General features: G+C 50.5%; 7 protein-coding genes across 7 annotated transcripts; 2 read left to right on the top strand and 5 right to left on the bottom strand.

The window, feature by feature from the left end:
* Positions 1–210: 210 nt before the first annotated feature.
* Positions 211–2,113, bottom strand: N7525_004010 (class II fumarate hydratase; the record flags this gene model as incomplete). Its single annotated transcript, XM_002566226.1, has 6 exons — positions 211–397; positions 452–1,469; positions 1,524–1,639; positions 1,706–1,743; positions 1,801–1,845; positions 1,907–2,113. The coding sequence occupies 6 exons, from the start codon at positions 2,111–2,113 to the stop codon at positions 211–213; spliced, it is 1,611 nt and encodes a 536-aa protein (XP_002566272.1).
* A 289-nt stretch (positions 2,114–2,402) lies between these two features.
* N7525_004009 (alpha/beta hydrolase) lies at positions 2,403–3,634 on the bottom strand (the record flags this gene model as incomplete). The annotated part of the gene is made up of 3 exons (XM_002566227.2): positions 2,403–2,669; positions 2,719–3,036; positions 3,098–3,634. The coding sequence occupies 3 exons, from the start codon at positions 3,632–3,634 to the stop codon at positions 2,403–2,405; spliced, it is 1,122 nt and encodes a 373-aa protein (XP_002566273.2).
* A 1,115-nt stretch (positions 3,635–4,749) lies between these two features.
* Positions 4,750–6,112, top strand: N7525_004008 (putative aspartate transaminase; the record flags this gene model as incomplete). The annotated part of the gene is made up of 3 exons (XM_002566228.1): positions 4,750–5,829; positions 5,888–5,993; positions 6,048–6,112. 3 exons carry the CDS (start codon positions 4,750–4,752, stop codon positions 6,110–6,112), a joined length of 1,251 nt encoding a protein of 416 aa, XP_002566274.1.
* Positions 6,113–6,667: 555 nt separating this feature from the next.
* On the bottom strand, positions 6,668–8,048 carry N7525_004007 (putative chitin biosynthesis protein (Chs5); the record flags this gene model as incomplete). The annotated part of the gene is made up of 2 exons (XM_002566229.1): positions 6,668–7,864; positions 7,977–8,048. The coding sequence occupies 2 exons, from the start codon at positions 8,046–8,048 to the stop codon at positions 6,668–6,670; spliced, it is 1,269 nt and encodes a 422-aa protein (XP_002566275.1).
* Positions 8,049–9,676: 1,628 nt separating this feature from the next.
* On the top strand, positions 9,677–10,310 carry N7525_004006 (translation initiation complex factor eIF1A; the record flags this gene model as incomplete). The annotated part of the gene is made up of 2 exons (XM_002566231.1): positions 9,677–9,697; positions 9,882–10,310. The coding sequence occupies 2 exons, from the start codon at positions 9,677–9,679 to the stop codon at positions 10,308–10,310; spliced, it is 450 nt and encodes a 149-aa protein (XP_002566277.1).
* An 840-nt stretch (positions 10,311–11,150) lies between these two features.
* On the bottom strand, positions 11,151–13,424 carry N7525_004005 (uncharacterized protein; the record flags this gene model as incomplete). Its single annotated transcript, XM_061212887.1, has 6 exons — positions 11,151–11,651; positions 11,719–12,577; positions 12,627–12,753; positions 12,802–13,056; positions 13,113–13,247; positions 13,298–13,424. 6 exons carry the CDS (start codon positions 13,422–13,424, stop codon positions 11,151–11,153), a joined length of 2,004 nt encoding a protein of 667 aa, XP_061069908.1.
* A 449-nt stretch (positions 13,425–13,873) lies between these two features.
* N7525_004004 (ssDNA endodeoxyribonuclease RAD1) lies at positions 13,874–17,109 on the bottom strand (the record flags this gene model as incomplete). The annotated part of the gene is made up of 7 exons (XM_002566233.1): positions 13,874–14,785; positions 14,837–15,929; positions 15,979–16,507; positions 16,557–16,627; positions 16,680–16,767; positions 16,835–17,012; positions 17,062–17,109. The coding sequence occupies 7 exons, from the start codon at positions 17,107–17,109 to the stop codon at positions 13,874–13,876; spliced, it is 2,919 nt and encodes a 972-aa protein (XP_002566279.1).
* Between the last annotated feature and the right edge of the window lie 207 nt (positions 17,110–17,316).

Raw genomic sequence — 17,316 nt, 5'->3', positions numbered from 1 at the left:
GTATTAAAATAATCGCGGCAAGTCCGATTCACTAGAGTTCTCGATCGGCTTTGCGATCGAAGATGCTATTTTTAACTCCAAAAGAAGTTCGGATCTACATACAAAAACTATATATCATCCCAACGCAAGCTGATTAAACATATAATTCTTTCGTTGTACACATGCTATTGGAAATAGTCTATAATATCACAGGACAGCATTGCTGTTCATTTACTTCAACTCCTTGGGAGCCAGCATCAGCTCGGGGCGGACATACTGGTCGAACTCCTCCGAGGTGAGAGCCTTGAGCTCCATAGCGCTCTCCTTCAGAGTAAGGTTCTTCTTGTGAGCGTTCTTAGCCACCTTAGAGGCCATGTCGTAACCAATGACAGGGTTCAGGCAAGTCACGAGCATCAGACTATCATACAGTTAGAATTTGCCATCAAAAGTAAGGGGGGGATTAAGCGCATACCTCTCGTTGAGAAGGGAGTTAATCCGTCCCTCGTTAGCCTCCAGACCCTCCACCAGGTGGGAACGGAAACTGTTCATGCCATCAGAGAGAATGCGCACGCTGTGAAGCAGGTTGGAGATCATCACGGGCTTAAAGACGTTAAGCTCGAACTGGCCGTTCATGCCACCGATGGTGGCAGCGACGTGATTACCCATAACCTGGGAGCAGACCATGGTGAGGGACTCGCACTGGGTGGGGTTGACCTTTCCGGGCATAATAGAAGAGCCGGGCTCGTTCTCGGGCAGGCTCAGCTCGCCCAGGCCGCAGCGAGGGCCGGAACCCAGGTAGCGCACATCCTGGGCAATCTTGAAGAGGGAGGCGGCCAGGGTGTTGAGGGAGCCGGAGGCCTCGATAATAGAATCGTGGGCAGCCAGAACCTCGAACTTGTTGGGGGCGGTCTTGAACTCGGTGCCGGTCAGCTTGGTGATCTCAGCAGCGACGGCCTCGTCGAAGCCCTTGAAGGTGTTGAGACCAGTGCCGACAGCGGTACCACCCTGAGCCAAGTAGCGCAGGTGGGGAAGAGTGGCCTGGACACGCTCGATGTTACGGTCGAGCTGGGCGACGTAGCCAGAGAACTCCTGGCCAAGAGTAAGGGGAGTGGCGTCCTGCAAGTGGGTGCGGCCGATCTTGATAATGTGCTCGAACTTGTCGACCTTCACCTGGAGGGCGTCGCGGAGGGCCTTGAGCGAAGGCAGAAGAGACTGCTCGATCTCGACAACGGCAGCGATGTGCATGACGGTGGGGAAGGAGTCATTGGAGGAGGCGGACATGTTAACGTGGTCGTTGGGGTGGACGGGCTTCTTGGAGCCCATGGTGCCACCGAGGATCTCAATAGCACGGTTGGAGATAACCTCGTTGGAGTTCATGTTGGACTGGGTGCCGGAACCGGTCTGCCAGACGACCAAAGGGAAGTGGTCCAGCAGCTTACCCTCAGCGACCTCAGCGGCGGCCTGCTTGATAGCCTCACCAATCTTGGGGTCTTACGCAAGTCAATAAACTGGCAACATCTAATTCCCACAAGAGTCTCACATACCAAGGCCATACTTCATGTTCACTTCAGCAGCAGCACCCTTCAGGATACCGAAGGCCTTAACCACCGGGGCAGGCATGCGATCCTGAGGCTGGTTGATGTCGAAGTTGCCCAGGGAGCTGTATCCATCAGCGACCTTGTTCTTTTGCCCATTGTAACATATCGATTTAATGGGGGCGTCTTACCGCTGGGTCTGCGCACCCCAGTACTTGTCTCCAGGGACCTATTGAGAAAAACATTAGCTCGGTGCGGCACCATTGCTGCGGCATTATTCACCCACCTGGATTTCACCAAAGGCATCGCTCTCAGTACGAGCGTCAACAGACTAGAGACCACAAATCAGTTTGTCTGGAATTGTTTGTCTACCGCGCTTCGAAACTGCATACCATTCTGACGGTAGTTCCAAAGGCTCGCTTGTTGGAGAAAGTGTTCAATGATTGAAGGCGGGGGAACTGAGCGAATTGACGGGTATTAGAGCTCAGAGACCGGGTAGCAAAGGGCGACAAAACGCTGCGAGCTGCGGGGGTGGCTCTGGCCGCATGTGTCAGGGTGGCCATAGAGCGCACCGCGGCTCGGGAGGAAGTTGGATTCATTGTATGACAATTGGGTTTGTAGCTGTACCAAAGAGGGTATGCAAAGGCTCACACCGAGCTCCTGAAGCTTCTATGGGAAGTAAAATCGAGGATTGGTCTCCTTTAAAGAAAAGTCGCAAATTTGAACTCAGCTCGACTCTCCGAGTCCCCAGCCGAAATTTCCCGGTATCGGCAGGACGGAAGGGAGACGGCTTGTTCGGCAGTGATGCTGGTAATATTGGGTAATATTCGGTAATATTCGGTAATACCTGGTTTAGTACTATGAAATTTATTTGTTTACGGCTTGAACTTATCCCTTGAGGCTGCCCAGGTGCCGCTTCATTGTCGCAACCACCTTCTCGTTGTATCGCTGACCTCCCTCCAGAATTCCATCGAGTAGAGCGAACACATGCGGAGCACCTGCAATTCGGTCTACCTCTACAGATACCCCAGCTTCTTGAAGCTTAGCTGCATACGCCTCTCCTTCATCGCGCAGCGGATCCAATTCCGCCGTAGACATCAACGCAGGGGCCAAGTTCTGGAAGTTCGGTGCGAGAATGGGTGATATCTTCCAATCCTAGAACAAATGAGCATCACAGTGGCAATTACTTCATGTCCAAACTTACCTCGTCAGACTCTGCCGGTCGAGGAACTCCTAGAAATTGTTGGTGGAAATATGCCATGCGCGCTGCTGGTAGCGCTGGAGCAAACTCCATCTCCCGGTATGACTCGTAGGGACAACCCTCGCGGTCAAATTCGCCTTCGGGAGTGAAGACGCGGTGCAAATCTGTCACCGGCACGGTCAAGACTTGCAAGCGCAGAGGAATGTTTTCATCACGACAGAGATGGCTGATGACGGCCGAAATCTGCCCCCCAGCTGATGCGCCGCCCACTGCGAACCTATCTGTGTCTAGACTGAACTCAGCTGCTTTGTGGGAGCGAATCTAGAGGTTACTTTGTCAGCACTTGGTTCACATTCGAGGTCTTCGCCCGAGAGGTTCCTACCCAATTGAATGCAGTCCAACAATCATCCAGGGGAATAGGATATTTATTCTCGGGAGCTAGCCGGTAATCCACATCAAATGCGACAAGGTCCCCGTCAAGACCATGGACAACTCGCTTGCAGAAATCGTGGTCGTAGGCTAGTCCACCAAACACCCACCCACCACCATGGAAGTTGGCATAGGCTGCTCTCCTCTTCGGCTGACCCTGAGCGTCAAACTGGGGCGCCGGCTCAAATATTCGTACCGTTATTTCACCGCCATCGACAGGACATTTCTGCTCTGTGATGCGGAATATATCAGGGCCGGGAGCCCGGCCATAGGAAATGGCATAACGGGCAGGGTTCTTGTGGAATTCCTCAATCGGGATCTCGTGCGTATGTAGTCGCCCAGCATTAAACTTATTATAATATTCGACGTAGATTGGGTCATACCGAGGGAGCAACTCCGGGGGGATGCTATTGTGAAGTGGCTGGACAATAGCTGGAACCCGAAACTTATGCAATTCAGAATTACCGGCACCTACAGTTTGAGAGGCCATATTGGTAACAAAAAAAGCACGCTGTCTGGGATATAGGATGGATCGAGGTACAGAAGAGGAGGGGGTTTGGAGCAGCCTATCGAAGTCCACGTAGTACAGATCACGGGGTATTATTTAGATACATACATACCTAGGTAAATGTACCGACTTCGGTCTATATTCCCTAGGCAGGTATGCACTGGATGTCATCAGAATATTTGTTATCACGGTACAAGCTGAGTGGTAGAATCCCTAGTTCAAGCGCCTTTGCCCTCCCTCATCGGCTGCAATCCAATAGGTGTCAAAGGACCAAAACAATGGCTCGAAAAAAGTCCGACAAGTTATGGCTAGCTCAAAACTTCTCCTTTTAGTATGTTTGGTTTTGTTTCCTGTTGAAGTATATTTCCTATGTGATCATCTTGATATAACCGGATATAGATGAAAGCACACCATATAATGAAGGATGTAGTCGTGTGCTAGACTTTTACATATTAGGAAAAGTCATTGAGGGTATATATCTATAAGGCTAGAAATAATAATTGGAACCAGAAGAAAAAGATTCATAAAATTTTGTAGAAAGAAAGAAATAAGGATCGAACGTAGATGTATATCCCCGCCCACTATATATCACTGCGCGGCCGCCTCTTCCGACTATTTTCCAACAACACACCACGAGCTGTCATCAACCCCTCTTGAATGGAGTGCTACACAAGAAAATCTCACATTTATCCTCTTGAGAATACAGTGCGTTTATAATTTGTGTCAGCAGTCCTCCGATGACATTCCATGCTGATGTTTAAAGTTTAGTCCTCCAAGATGAGGTCAATAACGTATCTCAAAGGCCGTCCATCAACTAGCACATGGCCAAAACCAGAAGGCTATTGACGGCTATCTCTTCCTTTGAATCAAACGAGGATGAAGGTATTGCAAGTTGCAAGCACCCGTGGACCCCGGAATCCGCTACTAAGCGGGACTTCCCGCGGGGCAAAAAAAGGACGGCGATATCGGGTTGACTCAGCGGACGATTCCCAAAGTTTTGATCTTTACTTCCAAGGTTACTTATACTCGCCGCGGCCTCGCCACATTTTGCCTGAAATTGATCCCAGGAACCCCAATTGCAGCGTGTATACATCACAATGAGCAAAATCGACACCCGTCTTAATGTCTCCCCAGTGCCTCCGGATGAGATCTTCGCCTTGAACGGAGCCTACGCAGTCGATCCCCACCCGCAGAAAGTTAGCTTGGGCGTGGGTGTCTACCGGACAGATGATGGAAAGCCATGGCCCCTTCCCGTCGTGCAAAAGGCCGAGAAGGAGCTGGTGGTAGACGACGACCTCTTCCGCCATGAATACACTGCGATCGAGGGCGATGTGCCTTTCCTAGGAATTGCGCGGGATCTGATGTTCGGATTCGAGGGCAAGCAGGGCGAAGAAGAGGCCAAGGCACGCATTGGTTCCGTGCAGACCGTCGCCGGCACCGGTGCCAACCATCTTGGCGCCCTGTTCCTTGCTCACCACATGAAGCCCCCCACCGTCTGGCTGTCCAACCCATCCTGGGCCAACCACCAGACCATTTGGGAGCTGGCCGGAGTGCCCCGCAAGACATACCCGTACTACCATGCTGCAACCCGGTCCTTCGACTTCGAGGGCATGATGTCCTCCCTCGAGTCCGAGGCCCAGGAGGGCGATGTTGTGCTGCTGCATGCCTGCGCGCACAACCCAACCGGCCTGGATCCCAACAAGGAGCAGTGGGTTGCCATCGCTGATCTTTGCGAGCGCAAGAAGCTCTTCCCCTTCTTTGACTCAGCCTACCAGGGCTTCGCCTCGGGCTCCGTTGAGGAGGACGCTTGGGCCGTCCGCTACTTCTTCAACAACAAGCCGGACATGGAGATGTGTGTGGCACAGAGCTTCTCCAAGAACTTCGGCCTGTACGGCCAGCGCGTTGGTGCGTTCCACTACTGTACCAACCGCGCCTCAACCACCCTGCGCGACGTCGTCGTGAACAACCTATGCCACCTGATCCGCGGCGAGTTCTCCATGGGCCCGCGTGTTGGCTGCAGCATCGTCAAGAAGGTTCTTACCAGCGAGGAGCTTACTGCCGACTGGCACCAGGACTTGCAGGTCATGAGCTCGCGCATCAAGACCATGCGTAAGGCTCTGTACAATGAGCTGGTCCGTCTGCAGACCCCCGGCACTTGGGAGCACATCATCCAGCAGGTAAGCGATCTGGATTTTGCCATACATGTAGCTTGCTCTTTACTAATTCTTTTTTTAGAACGGCATGTTCTCTTACACTGGCCTTAGCCCCAAGCAAGTCTACGCCTTGAAGGACAAATACCACATTTACCTGCTTAAGTCAGGCCGAGCATCTATCAGCGGCTGTAAGGACTCCCTAATCATAGATTCTCGTAAACATAAGCTGACATTGCGCACAGTGAGCCAAAAGAACGTCGCCTATGTCGCACAGGCGATTGACGATGTCATTCGCAACGAGAACTAGATTCGAGACGAGTCCGAACTGGATTCGTTTTGGATTTTCATTTTGTTTAGTCTGCCTCGATATGCATTCTAGTCTCAAAAGGGGCTGAAAAACTTTTTCTTTTCTGGTTGACTACTGACTTCAAATCTTTGCATCTGGCGGGCCCATCTATTTACGACGTTTCATGAGACAGAATTCCAATTAAGAGAACCATAGCCACATGTGCAGTTTGGTGTTCTTACCTACAATGTAATCATCTGGATTCCAGACATATACCTAGGTAAACCGGAACAATCGAGTCAATGAGCAAGGCTGCATTAGGAAAATTGGGTACTGTACATATAACAGTAAACGGAACATGAGAAAGGAAAAAGAGGAATCAAAGTCGGAGCACGTTCGTAAGAATCCTATGGTTTGTCCGCTTAAGTGAAGAGACACGCCACTAACCACAACAAGGTAAAACTGTACTGATAAAGTCGTAGACGCTGGTCGACAATGGGGACAAAAGCAGGGTAGGGATGTCAAGAGATTGACCGCGAAGCACGGGCAGAGCAGAATATGTTATCAGAGGGCCATTCAGAGAGGCACTTCGTTGAAGTCACCCTCACCCTCTTTGCCTTTGCCCTTTGGGCCTCCGATGGTTGTCGACTCGGAGTCATCCTCGGGCCTGTTCTGTGGAAGGGTTTGCTCTTTCTCTGTATCTCCATTGCTCTCCTCTGCAGCTTCGGCTTCAGGCTCCTCGTTCTTCGCCTCCGGAGAAGGTGCCGCTTCTGCCTCACCGTTCTGCACAGGCTCATTTGTATCTTCGGCTTCATCTTTGGGCGGGGGCGGAGGGGGTGGGTGGTCATCTGACCCATCTTGTGATCCAACCTCTTGTGTCTGGGTCTGGGTCTGGGGTTGGCTACTCGTCTCTCCCCCAGGGAATGGAGTCAGAGGAGGCTCCTCGGGCACCTGTTCTTGCGCAGGGCTCCGTTGGGGCTGAGTGCTGAGCCTTCCCTGGTTGGCGCTTGTCGCGGTTGAAAGAGTAGAAGTAGTACGCTGATGGGACGAGCCGTGGATCACGCCGAGTTGACGTGCCTTGGGGTCTGCGTTGAGATAGTAGCCACGCACACCGGCAATGGTCCCCTCTGTCTCGCAAGCATCCACCCACTCCGGCACCACGACAGGGATGTTCATCTCCACAGCCTTCTCCCACTGCGCACCCCGTCCTTCCGTGCAGACGAAGTGAGTAGTATCGATACGGACCGAGTCGATCATCTTGCCTCCAATGCGATCCAATGCAGCACCGAGAGCCTCTTTCTGCTGTGGATCGAGAATGCCCGTTGTGACGGTGATACCAGACAGATCGGTCATCTTGTGTGTGCGACACGTCAGCTTCTCCGACTGGTAGGTGCCTGCCGTAGTCCGCAGAACCAGATGGAATGAGTACTCGGAGTGAATGGCCAGACCGCTGATTTTTGTGCTGCGAGTCTCGAGCGGGCGTGGTATGGAGCCGGCCTTCGAGCCATTGCGGTAGAGGGATAGCGATTTCAGGGATGCAGTGGCTAGGTCGATTGGGTCCCACTCGAGAACGAGCGACGTCTGGGTTGCATTTCGCAGGCGCAGAACGGGTGGCGACGGGGCCTTGACACCGTAGGTATTTAAAATCCGCTTCTGGAGGGATTGGAAGGCAGATGCGCTCGCTGCTTCGGCGGCATGGTTGCGCGAAACGGTGATATCGACAATGCTGCCTGAGCTAATGTTGTTCGGAAGGAGGACTGAGGGGAATTCAATCTGCGCGGAAAATTGTCAGTAAAGCGTACTTGTTTGCTATTGATGTTCTGCAGAAATTCAAGTCGTCGATGTCTGGGGAGTAGGGAGCAGGCGACCAGGGGTTTGAGCTTACGAGTCGATTGTCTTGGGTGAGGAGCACGGCAACACCCGCGTCTACCTTGCCAACTGTCAAGGAAACTAACATAGCGAGGATGAAAGAGGGGGAAGTTTAGGGTAAGTGGTGGTGGTTGTCAAGTGAGTCTTTAGCCTAGACCTTCGGGTCGTTGATTCCGCCAGATCGGCATTTAGCGAGATACCGGGAAGCTAAGATACTCGGGCTTCTATATTTACTTCTGCAGCCCAGAGCCAACAATAAATCATTTCCAAAACTGGAGGGTATAATGAACAGAAGGAACAAAAGTTGATATAATTTGAATCTCAGATGCAAACCAATTTCCTCTAAACGCCATAATCGCAAGGTCTCCCAGATAATGTACAGCAACAGTCCACCAGTCGACTGCTACATGTATTATACAAGGTGTTCTGGTAATGCTAATATACATTGAATCTCGCGGGGTCGCATGATGTTTGTGACTTGTCCGCGATTCGCCATTTCGAGTGTGGCTCATCGACAATAGGTCATTTCCGTGCTGATTCATGATCCAGAAGCAAGGATATTAAATGATGTACATCCTTCTGGACTACCTCGAAGTCCTGTGTCACACATGGCGGCTGAATGTAGATGTCCATGGTTCCTGATAATTTTTTGCTCCGCGAAGGGGACTCAGAAACGAGCGGTTTCCCCAGCTTATCCAATCCTTGCTGCCTCAAAGCCTGCTCAACAGCAATTCGCACTCTGCGCGCGCACCAGGAGCGAACCACCCGCTTGCTTTGCTGGAGCTGTGTCACCGAAACCCGCCACCATAATGTATTTCTTTCACGATGTCCACAGAGATCGACAATTTTGGGCCGGAGCGGATGGGTAGGAGAATTCAAATAGCGGGCGGCAACTGGAGGGGTGTTGCATTTCGGCCAATACCGAAGCACCAAGCTTTTTGTAGACGTGGTAAATTTCACTGCCATGGTAAAAGAGGTCTATCGGTGGTCGTAAGGGTATGCTGGTTTGGGCTGTGAATTATAAGGAGGGTCGTAGGACATTGATATCATGTCGGGTTGGACACCACGATGTTTAGTAAACAGAGCCGGAACTGGCGAAGGTTTACGGACACCTCAAAGGGGCAATTGGAGGTTCGCAATATATATCCAAAGAGATATCATCGAGCCAGCAAGGATAGTATAACGGATTATTGTGAATGTACTCGGGAGGCGCTGAATCTTTGGAGATTGCGTCGATAAAGCAGTCGCGTTGCTTATTTGTTAGGACACGCCGCACAGAGGGCAAGACAGCTGTAATTGAAACGGATCCTCAGGCTCTTGTCAGACCTGACAATACCTTGTATCGCAAAGCCTCAGACTTTTCCTCAGAAATGCCCTTGCAAACTTCCAAACTTGACATCCATGGATTGTTTCTTTCTCGCCTCATCTTTTTCTGCCAATCAAATCAGGCGGTCAAATTTTACCCCGAAACCAGGCATCAAGGCAGAAATATGCCGTAAGCGGGGGCGAAACGCTGTGACGCCACTGGGCAGCGAGTGCCTGATTACATAATAAGCAAGATTTGAATACCAGTGCGCAGAAACCCCACCTCCTTCTTTCTTCAACTCTCACTTCCCTAATCAACTTTCGATTAGGCCTCTTCAGATCTTCGTTGATCTAAGGAAAAAATCTACACCAGAGAGACTTGACCTAGGTGAAAAGGTCACGACAACCGTCATGCCCAAGAACAAGGGAAAGGTAAGCTTGCAAAATATCCCCCCTCCTGGTGATAATTTCTTCGCCACATCCACCGTCGTCCGCTCAAGGGTAGCCACCTACCCCTCGAGCTGGTGACTTTTTGGACTCGTGGGAGAAGTTTTTATCTTTTTATTTTTCGAAAGCAACATTACTTTATGGGACATATTCTAACAATCAAATATAGGGCGGTAAGAACCGTCGTCGCGGCAAGAACGAGAACGACAATGAGAAGCGTGAACTTGTCTTCAAGGAGGAGGGCCAGGAGTACGCTCAGGTCGTGAAGATGCTGGGCAACGGTCGTCTAGAGGCACTCTGCTTCGACGGCGAGAAGCGTCTTGCCCACATCCGTGGCAAGCTCCGCAAGAAGGTCTGGATCAACCAGGGTGATATCATTCTCCTCTCGCTCCGTGACTACCAGGACGAGAAAGGTGATGTTATCATGAAGTACACCGCCGACGAGGCCCGTTCTCTGAAGGCCTACGGCGAGCTGCCCGAGCACGCTAAGATCAACGAGACCGATACCTATGGCGGTGAAGGCTTGGACGACAACGTCGAATTCGACGAGGATCGCGAAAGCGAAGACGAGAAGGATATCGATGTCGACGAGCTCTAAGCTCATCCCCTGCTACTCCCAGAGTTCGATGCTCTGCCCTGCAAGAATACCGTGGATACATCCCCTCTCAGTATTCTCCATGTTCGCCAAATCCCTCTCCTCCTACTCGCCGCCTTTGGCACAGTGCCGTCGCTCATGCTCCGAAACTGCCTTTGACTACTTGCCACGCGAGGCAATTTCGACATCCGATTCCCTCTGTACATCCGTTTGAATGGGACCAAGAGCATCACTCACCTCCCCAGCATACGACGCTGCTCCTCACCTCGGCTTGCATGAGGATAGGGACACCCCTCCATTCTGGCGCTACTGCGACAACTTTTACGGGCCTAAAGCCATCGAACAGAGGACCCTCGGTGTTTGTCCATTGGCGATTTTGGATTCTCCAAGGTGGATCGATCCTCGATACCATTTTCGTCCTTTTTGCAAATATCTTGGGATCATGACAGAGACTAAAATGATTGCTATGCACACATCATGAACCTGTGTGCTTGTTTTCCTGCATTGCATTGCATTGCATGCGGTGTGTTTACTCTGCTCAGCCTCGACTTGCTTTTCTTTCCGTTCTTTTATGATAGAGTCATGAAATGGGCCACGAGAATTGAAAATATCATTTTTAGAAGACATACCTTCTTTTGTAGACCAATTCAAAACAGTAATCAGACAAATGAACCTTGGGAAGTGAATATCTCGTAACCAAGCTCCAGCCACCTGCGCAATTCCAGCCCATGATGTTGTGTACAAGTCAGGTATATCTTGGATGTGTTCACGTACAATTTCAATCTAATTACTATGTACATGTATTCTATGTATCCATGTCTTTCTGCTGAAATATCAATCAGATCAAGAATCCAAACTACCCTTCCCCTTAGTCGATCCCTCTACACACTGCCCACCTCCAAACATAGCCTTCGCCGCAGCCTGCCAAACGGTCTCCCTTTCCAAATAATTATCCAGCGTATAGAACAGGCGACATTCAGCAGCTTCATAAACAAACTGTAGCGGTGTTTGGTCATCCTCCGGGTCATACTCATTCCGCAAATTCAGGTTGCCACTCCACTGAAGCGACGCTGTTGTGCTCGGGCTGGACTCATTAAATGCCTTCCACTCGGCAGATGTCAGTAGTGGCGCTCCAGTGTTGGTCGAGTCTCTGATCAGACCGTTCGCTTGCTCGATATACCCATTGATGTAGTTGATCCCGAGTGACTGGCCGCCCTTAACGCCACCAACGCCCTGCATGGGTGCCTTTCGTGGACGGCCGCCGAAGGTGATAGTGCGGACACCCTGGCGTTTCATCAGCTTGACGAAGAACGCGCAAGTTGAGACACAGTCGCCGTCTGTGATCTGTAATTGGAACCTGTGTTAGTTTGCTTTTCTCTTTTCTGTATTCTTTCCTGGGACAAACACGTACAATAGCGATGTTATCTGCCGGGAAGGGTGATTTGCTTGGGTTCAACGGAACTGGGCCGTAGCCGTTGATGGGGAAGTTTTTTGATGAGGTGGAGGTGTAGTTGAAGTTGGCTAGGAGGCTAGAAGCAGAGCTCCCAAGGATTTCATGTGGCCCATAGAGATCTTCCCACGAGCTGAAGCCGGTTCTCTGGTCGGGCCGAACCATCTGCCGATATGCAAAGACATTGCTTGTGTCCGTGCTGCCGTCACGCGAGTATGCCTTAGTGAGGTATTCGGCTGCATCGTGTGCTCGGAACCGCGTGGCTGTGTATGGGGCAGCGTTGGGGAAGAAAATACGAGACAGGTCGATGCCAATAGACATGTATCCACCGGGGTTGGATGACAGGTCAATCAAGACGTTCTTCTTTCCAGATTCGGTGCTGTTTTGCAAGAAGTCGACCGCAATCTTAGAGACCTCTGATGCGCTGGATGAGAACGTGGGCAGAAAGATGATTGCTGTGTCCTCTAGCCCTGATAATTTGGAGTAATATCCAGCAATCGAATTAGCCGAGCTGCGCCAGGTAGTGCTGGGAAGCCCCTCTATCTCAGAGGAGGCTTCTTCAGCGCCAGATAGGCTGCTCGAAGCTGTAGACAAGTCTCGAGGAAGGCACGCTATTTCGTAGAGGCGCGTGCCGTTTCCATAAGAAAAGAACTTTTCGCTCGGTGTAGCCGTTTTCTGGATAGTCTTCTCGGTGCCATTGCCAAACTTGAGGGACAGCTGAGCGCCATCAGTCCAGTCTCCAATGGAAGCCCAGATTCCATTCACACCAGTAGGAGTGTTCGTGACACTGCGGGCTGGCGCAGGGAATACTCGATTGTATCTGTGACAGTTAGTGTGATTCAATACTGTAGTTACAGAAGGATACCCACTGTGCATCACGATCCTGGAGGTTCTGATCACTGGAATATGATTCAAGGTATGTGGCCACGTTAGTGCCGTTGATGGACACCAGAGGCGAGACGGCGTCTGGGTCGACCTTCTGCAGTTTTGCATCACCTGGCATGTTAGTTTGAGGTTTTGATACAGATATCGAGCCAAGCATACCTAGAGCGTACACTTGAGGAAGCGCGAGCCCGTCTGTTGAGATTGACACCAGGGGCATATCGATCTGATATGTGAAGATTGACTGCGAGCATAGCTGGAAGGCCAAGTGACCATCATGGGCTGTTTTGATGAGGCGGTTAATTTCCAAGTCCATCTCAAATTGGCTGGTATAGCTGTTGCTCTTGGCCTTGCCCATTATCGTATCGATTCCCTTCATGATATCCGTGGAGGGCATTGTATACCCAGTAGGCGGATCTAACGATATAAGTTAGACAGGTTAAAAAGTTCTCGTTCAAATCGGTATCACTTACCCTTCAAAATATCGATAGTTGACTGGAACTCGAGAATCTTACGAACCTGAATCAGGAAATCAAGGGCACGGTCCGAGTCAAAGGGCATAGATGACAGACACTGATGTGCCATCTCATGAGGCACAATGGCATTTGCTGCCACAGTTAGCCATCAAACAACTGACGATTCTAAGCCCATGACATACTCTGGTCTTTATTGGCATCTTCCACCAATTTGCTAACCTGAGCACATGGCTCAACATCGCGTATACTCCCGGCAGCACCAACAACAGCCGCCAAAGCGACCGGAGTCAACACAGTCTTGAGATGCATGGTGATAAGTTGGAGACGTCAGGGGCCTGCCATAATAATTCTGACCTCGAAGGGACCCATTCGCTTCTCCACTCTTTCTCAGGGGTCCTTGCTTCGGCTGTTGACTGGGGGCTGTTCTGTTTTTAGTTGATCTGCACGATCGTCGCCAAGGCGGAAGGAGGTCTTATGGGGGTCGGGGTACGGTGTAGGCCAAGTTCAAATTGATTCAGAGTCCGCATGTGCAGATGTCTCAGTTGTTTGCTGCTTTCATTTGTATTTGTCTGAGGATTTGGGTAAAAACAAGAGATGTGATGGGATCAATTGTTGATGCACATGTAGTTGTATTCGTTACACATTACCGCATTTGTTGACGTACACAGCAATTTTTGGTACCTAGGTACTTTATTTAAATTGCACCAAAGTCATAATTTGATTAAGAATGCACTAGTGACTCAAGGCTGAATTCTCTATTAATCAAATACGCTTTTCTGGAAGAAAGCAACTATCTTACGTGCAGCTTCTTTGCCAACCAGTGGATCCAGCTGCTCGACCTCCATGTTGGCAATATCACTAATATTGTCGGTTTCGATGATCAGCCGCTCTAGAGCCTGGGGTGTAACACCTGGAACAGCTCGCAACATGTCTTGTGGAAGAAGATTGAAGGTACGGTGCTCAATCCCAGCGGCAGCCATGAGGTCGGCGGAGCCAGACGAATTAGATATATCAATATCAAGACCTAGCTGAACTGCGCGGAGTGGATCTGGTTCCTGGGCGTTCTTTTTGAGCTCAGCAAAAATCTCAGCTGTCTGATAAGGGGATGAAGACCAGACTATCTTTAGGCGTGGGAAGGCGAGAGTGAGGAGCACAAGTAGATGCTGAGCGGACTTTGGATTAGACGGATTGGCAAGCGAGCTGCTGCTTGTGCTGGTTGCAGTGCCGGAAGATGAGAAGCCGTAGTCTGTCATAAACGTGGGCCCTGTTGGAACGGAGGCGAACGCATCAAAAGTGAAAGATTTGTTTTGATCAAACTCGATCAATAGTAATGGGCTCTTGTAATACTGGAGCATGGTCTCAGCCTGGTTGTAAAGGCGGCCATTCTTGAGAGAGCTTATGAGATCACGGATCGATTTCCTTTCGACACAAATGTCTGGAGTGAGAATGTAGTCACCCACGGTGAGCTGGCAGGGAATCACAATCATGTTGTTCCCATGTAAGAGAGATGGCAGGGCGCTTCGGAACTCCCGGACATCAACTACAACCCGAGGAGGGGATGCTGTAGCTGCCAGTCGTCCTCCTCCAGCAATACGAGTATTGACTGTCCGGAGGAATTGCTCCTGGGGGTCTTCGGCCTTTTTGTCGTGCGTCAAGGTGACTGCCATGTTCTGAAAATCGAGTTAGCTAGCAATTCGAAGTGCTGTAGCTGGGTGGCTTACCCCCTTCTCTTTGATCAGCTTTGTGAATGAGTCTTTCTCTCGTCGGACAGCACTCAGATACCGTTGTTCCTCAACAGAGCCACCATAATACATGAAGTAGACCTTCACGTTTCGCCCTGAATGAGAACTGCGATATACCTCGACCCTTCGAATGAATGCGGGATCGGGTTCGTACATGATAATATACCGTGGGCGCACTTCCTCGAGTATATGCTCATCCATGTCACCGTCGTAGGGGTGTATCATGACTAGATCGTTCATATCATATAATTCGTAGAAATCTTCCATATCCTCCAGTTCATCGAGAATAACCTCCTCTTTCTGCGTTTCTTCCACCTTAGTGGGCTGAATCTCACTTAGCAAGCCGACGACCTGACCTGGCAATTCGACTTCGGTTTGGACACTGCTACTTGGCACACGACCTGCAGCCGAGGTGACTGCGCCGCCGCCACGTACTCGACGGCGTTTGTTTGGAGGAGGCCTTCCTTGATGCGCACTCTGGGCGGCTGGTGACTCAGAAGGTTTTCCAGACCTGTCGTCCTCTCCTGACTGGGACAGATTTTTGTTGACATTTGAAAGAGACCTCTTCCAATCGAGGTACTCTCGCAGCCGACGGCGCATCATTAGCTCCGCAGAGGGCTTGTCATCGCTCGGATCATCATCTTCGGATTCGGACGCTTGAGCAATTTTGGCATGCATGGTGCCAATGTACTCGCGAAGCTGGCGGCATACTCGTTGATCACTACACATAATCAATATGGTACTATTCGATTGATCCATTCGCACAGGATGGAGGTAAGCGTCGTGTTCGATTTCTGCAAGGACCTCTGATAAGACACTCCACTTTGGGAGTTCCTCTAGAGCTGGGTTCAACTCAGAGGAAAATGTAGTCGAAGATGAAAGCCGGGTCAATTCGTTGTTCAATTTGCCTTCGTAGACTCGCGATTTGGCCGTCTGGAAAAGAACGTGGGCAGCATCAAGGAAAAGCCACGGTGAGTAACTATGCCTGCTGGAGCCGGGAGGCGGAGCGTTCGCAGACACGATAGTGTCAAGGTACTTAACAAAAGATACCGCATCGTAACTGAGTAAAGCACTGCAGAACTGTCAGTATAGATAAATGGAAAGACACATGGGAGACACACTGAAGGATTGCTCGTAGGTCTGTCAGGTCGCTAACGATTTGTCTTGTCCTAAAGCTCACACGGTGCCAGATTGGGTCAAGTTGACGTCTGATAATCATATCAAAGTTCCTGTGCAAAGCACTGTCCAATGTCCACTCTTCCATATCCAACCCGGTGTTGCTCTTCCTAAGCTCAGTGATACTGATCTCTACACATTCCAGAACAGCATTTTGAATTTCCCTCATTTTGTCGCTCATGGGAACTTCCAATTCAATCACTTCTGCCTTGCGGTTTCCTTCTAGGGACTCAGCAACAGAAACGTGGAACCTAGGCCACAGTGAGGCCTTGCGTAGGAAAAGGTTCCGCAGCATATTAGCCAACGGGGAAAAGCCCGTAGTAAATGGCTCCGGAGAGTCGGAGAATGCTTTCAAGAAGCCACGCTTGTTCGATTGCCGGTATACCCGGACAATAAATGCTTCGAGGGACGTCGCCAAGACCTTATCGGCATGCAAAATGACCATCCCAGTGACTTTCTCGGGATCAAGAAGTTCTAGAAAGATCAGCGAGTGTCTTGAGCCTCTTATACTAGACATGCATACTCGATAATAAGTCCACAACCAATATTCTGGATGTCACACTCAGAATACCCCCTTCGCCGTACATCCTCTCTCTGGGAATTTCGTCAATACGTCGCAATCGACATGGCAGAACAAGAAACCCACCGCAACGGCACCGTAGCTTTCTCGGTATTGATCACTTTTAACCCCCTAGCAAGAGGGGACTTGCTGGTAGCGTAATGCTCCGCCAATGCTGGTTTTTAGAGTCCATCAGCTTCCAACACCGGCGCCCGACTTGGGATGTAAACCAATCCACATACCCTCTCCGATCCATTCATTCTCACGTTGGTCTGCACCCACCACCAGGACCAGATTGTTTCCCGCCGCATCATAAAAATGGAGGAGGTTCGATATTAGGTGTAGAAGCCCGAGGCCTCGTGCAAGGATGACTAGCTCATCTTCGGCGCGTAGTTCGGTAAAGAGCTCCTGCTGGTATTGCTTACTGAGGGTTAGCGGTAAGCCTGCGCCGGGGTAATAGGGTACTTACCAGTGGTAGGGACAACTTCACCGGCACACTAGACCGTTCTGGAGGCATTGGGATCACTTCCTAACGCGTTGAGCAGTGAAGGGTACGGTCGGCGAGATGTCGCGCGATCACGTGTGCTATGATGTATGACGTAATGGATGGGTGTTGGAGAATACGCAGCCTAAGAAAGGAGCTGAATCCCAAATGGTGTATTTATTCTATTTCCAGTATTGTTTGTTTAATATCTATCAAGCGGCTACCTAGGTACTTTCCGTA

Source organism: Penicillium rubens, assembly GCF_028828025.1.
Source record: "Penicillium rubens strain IBT 27055 chromosome Unknown utg000002l_segment0_segment0, whole genome shotgun sequence".
Lineage (NCBI taxonomy): Eukaryota > Fungi > Ascomycota > Eurotiomycetes > Eurotiales > Aspergillaceae > Penicillium > Penicillium rubens.
Note: the sequence above shows the minus strand (reverse complement) of the source record. Positions and strands in the feature narration are given on the sequence as shown.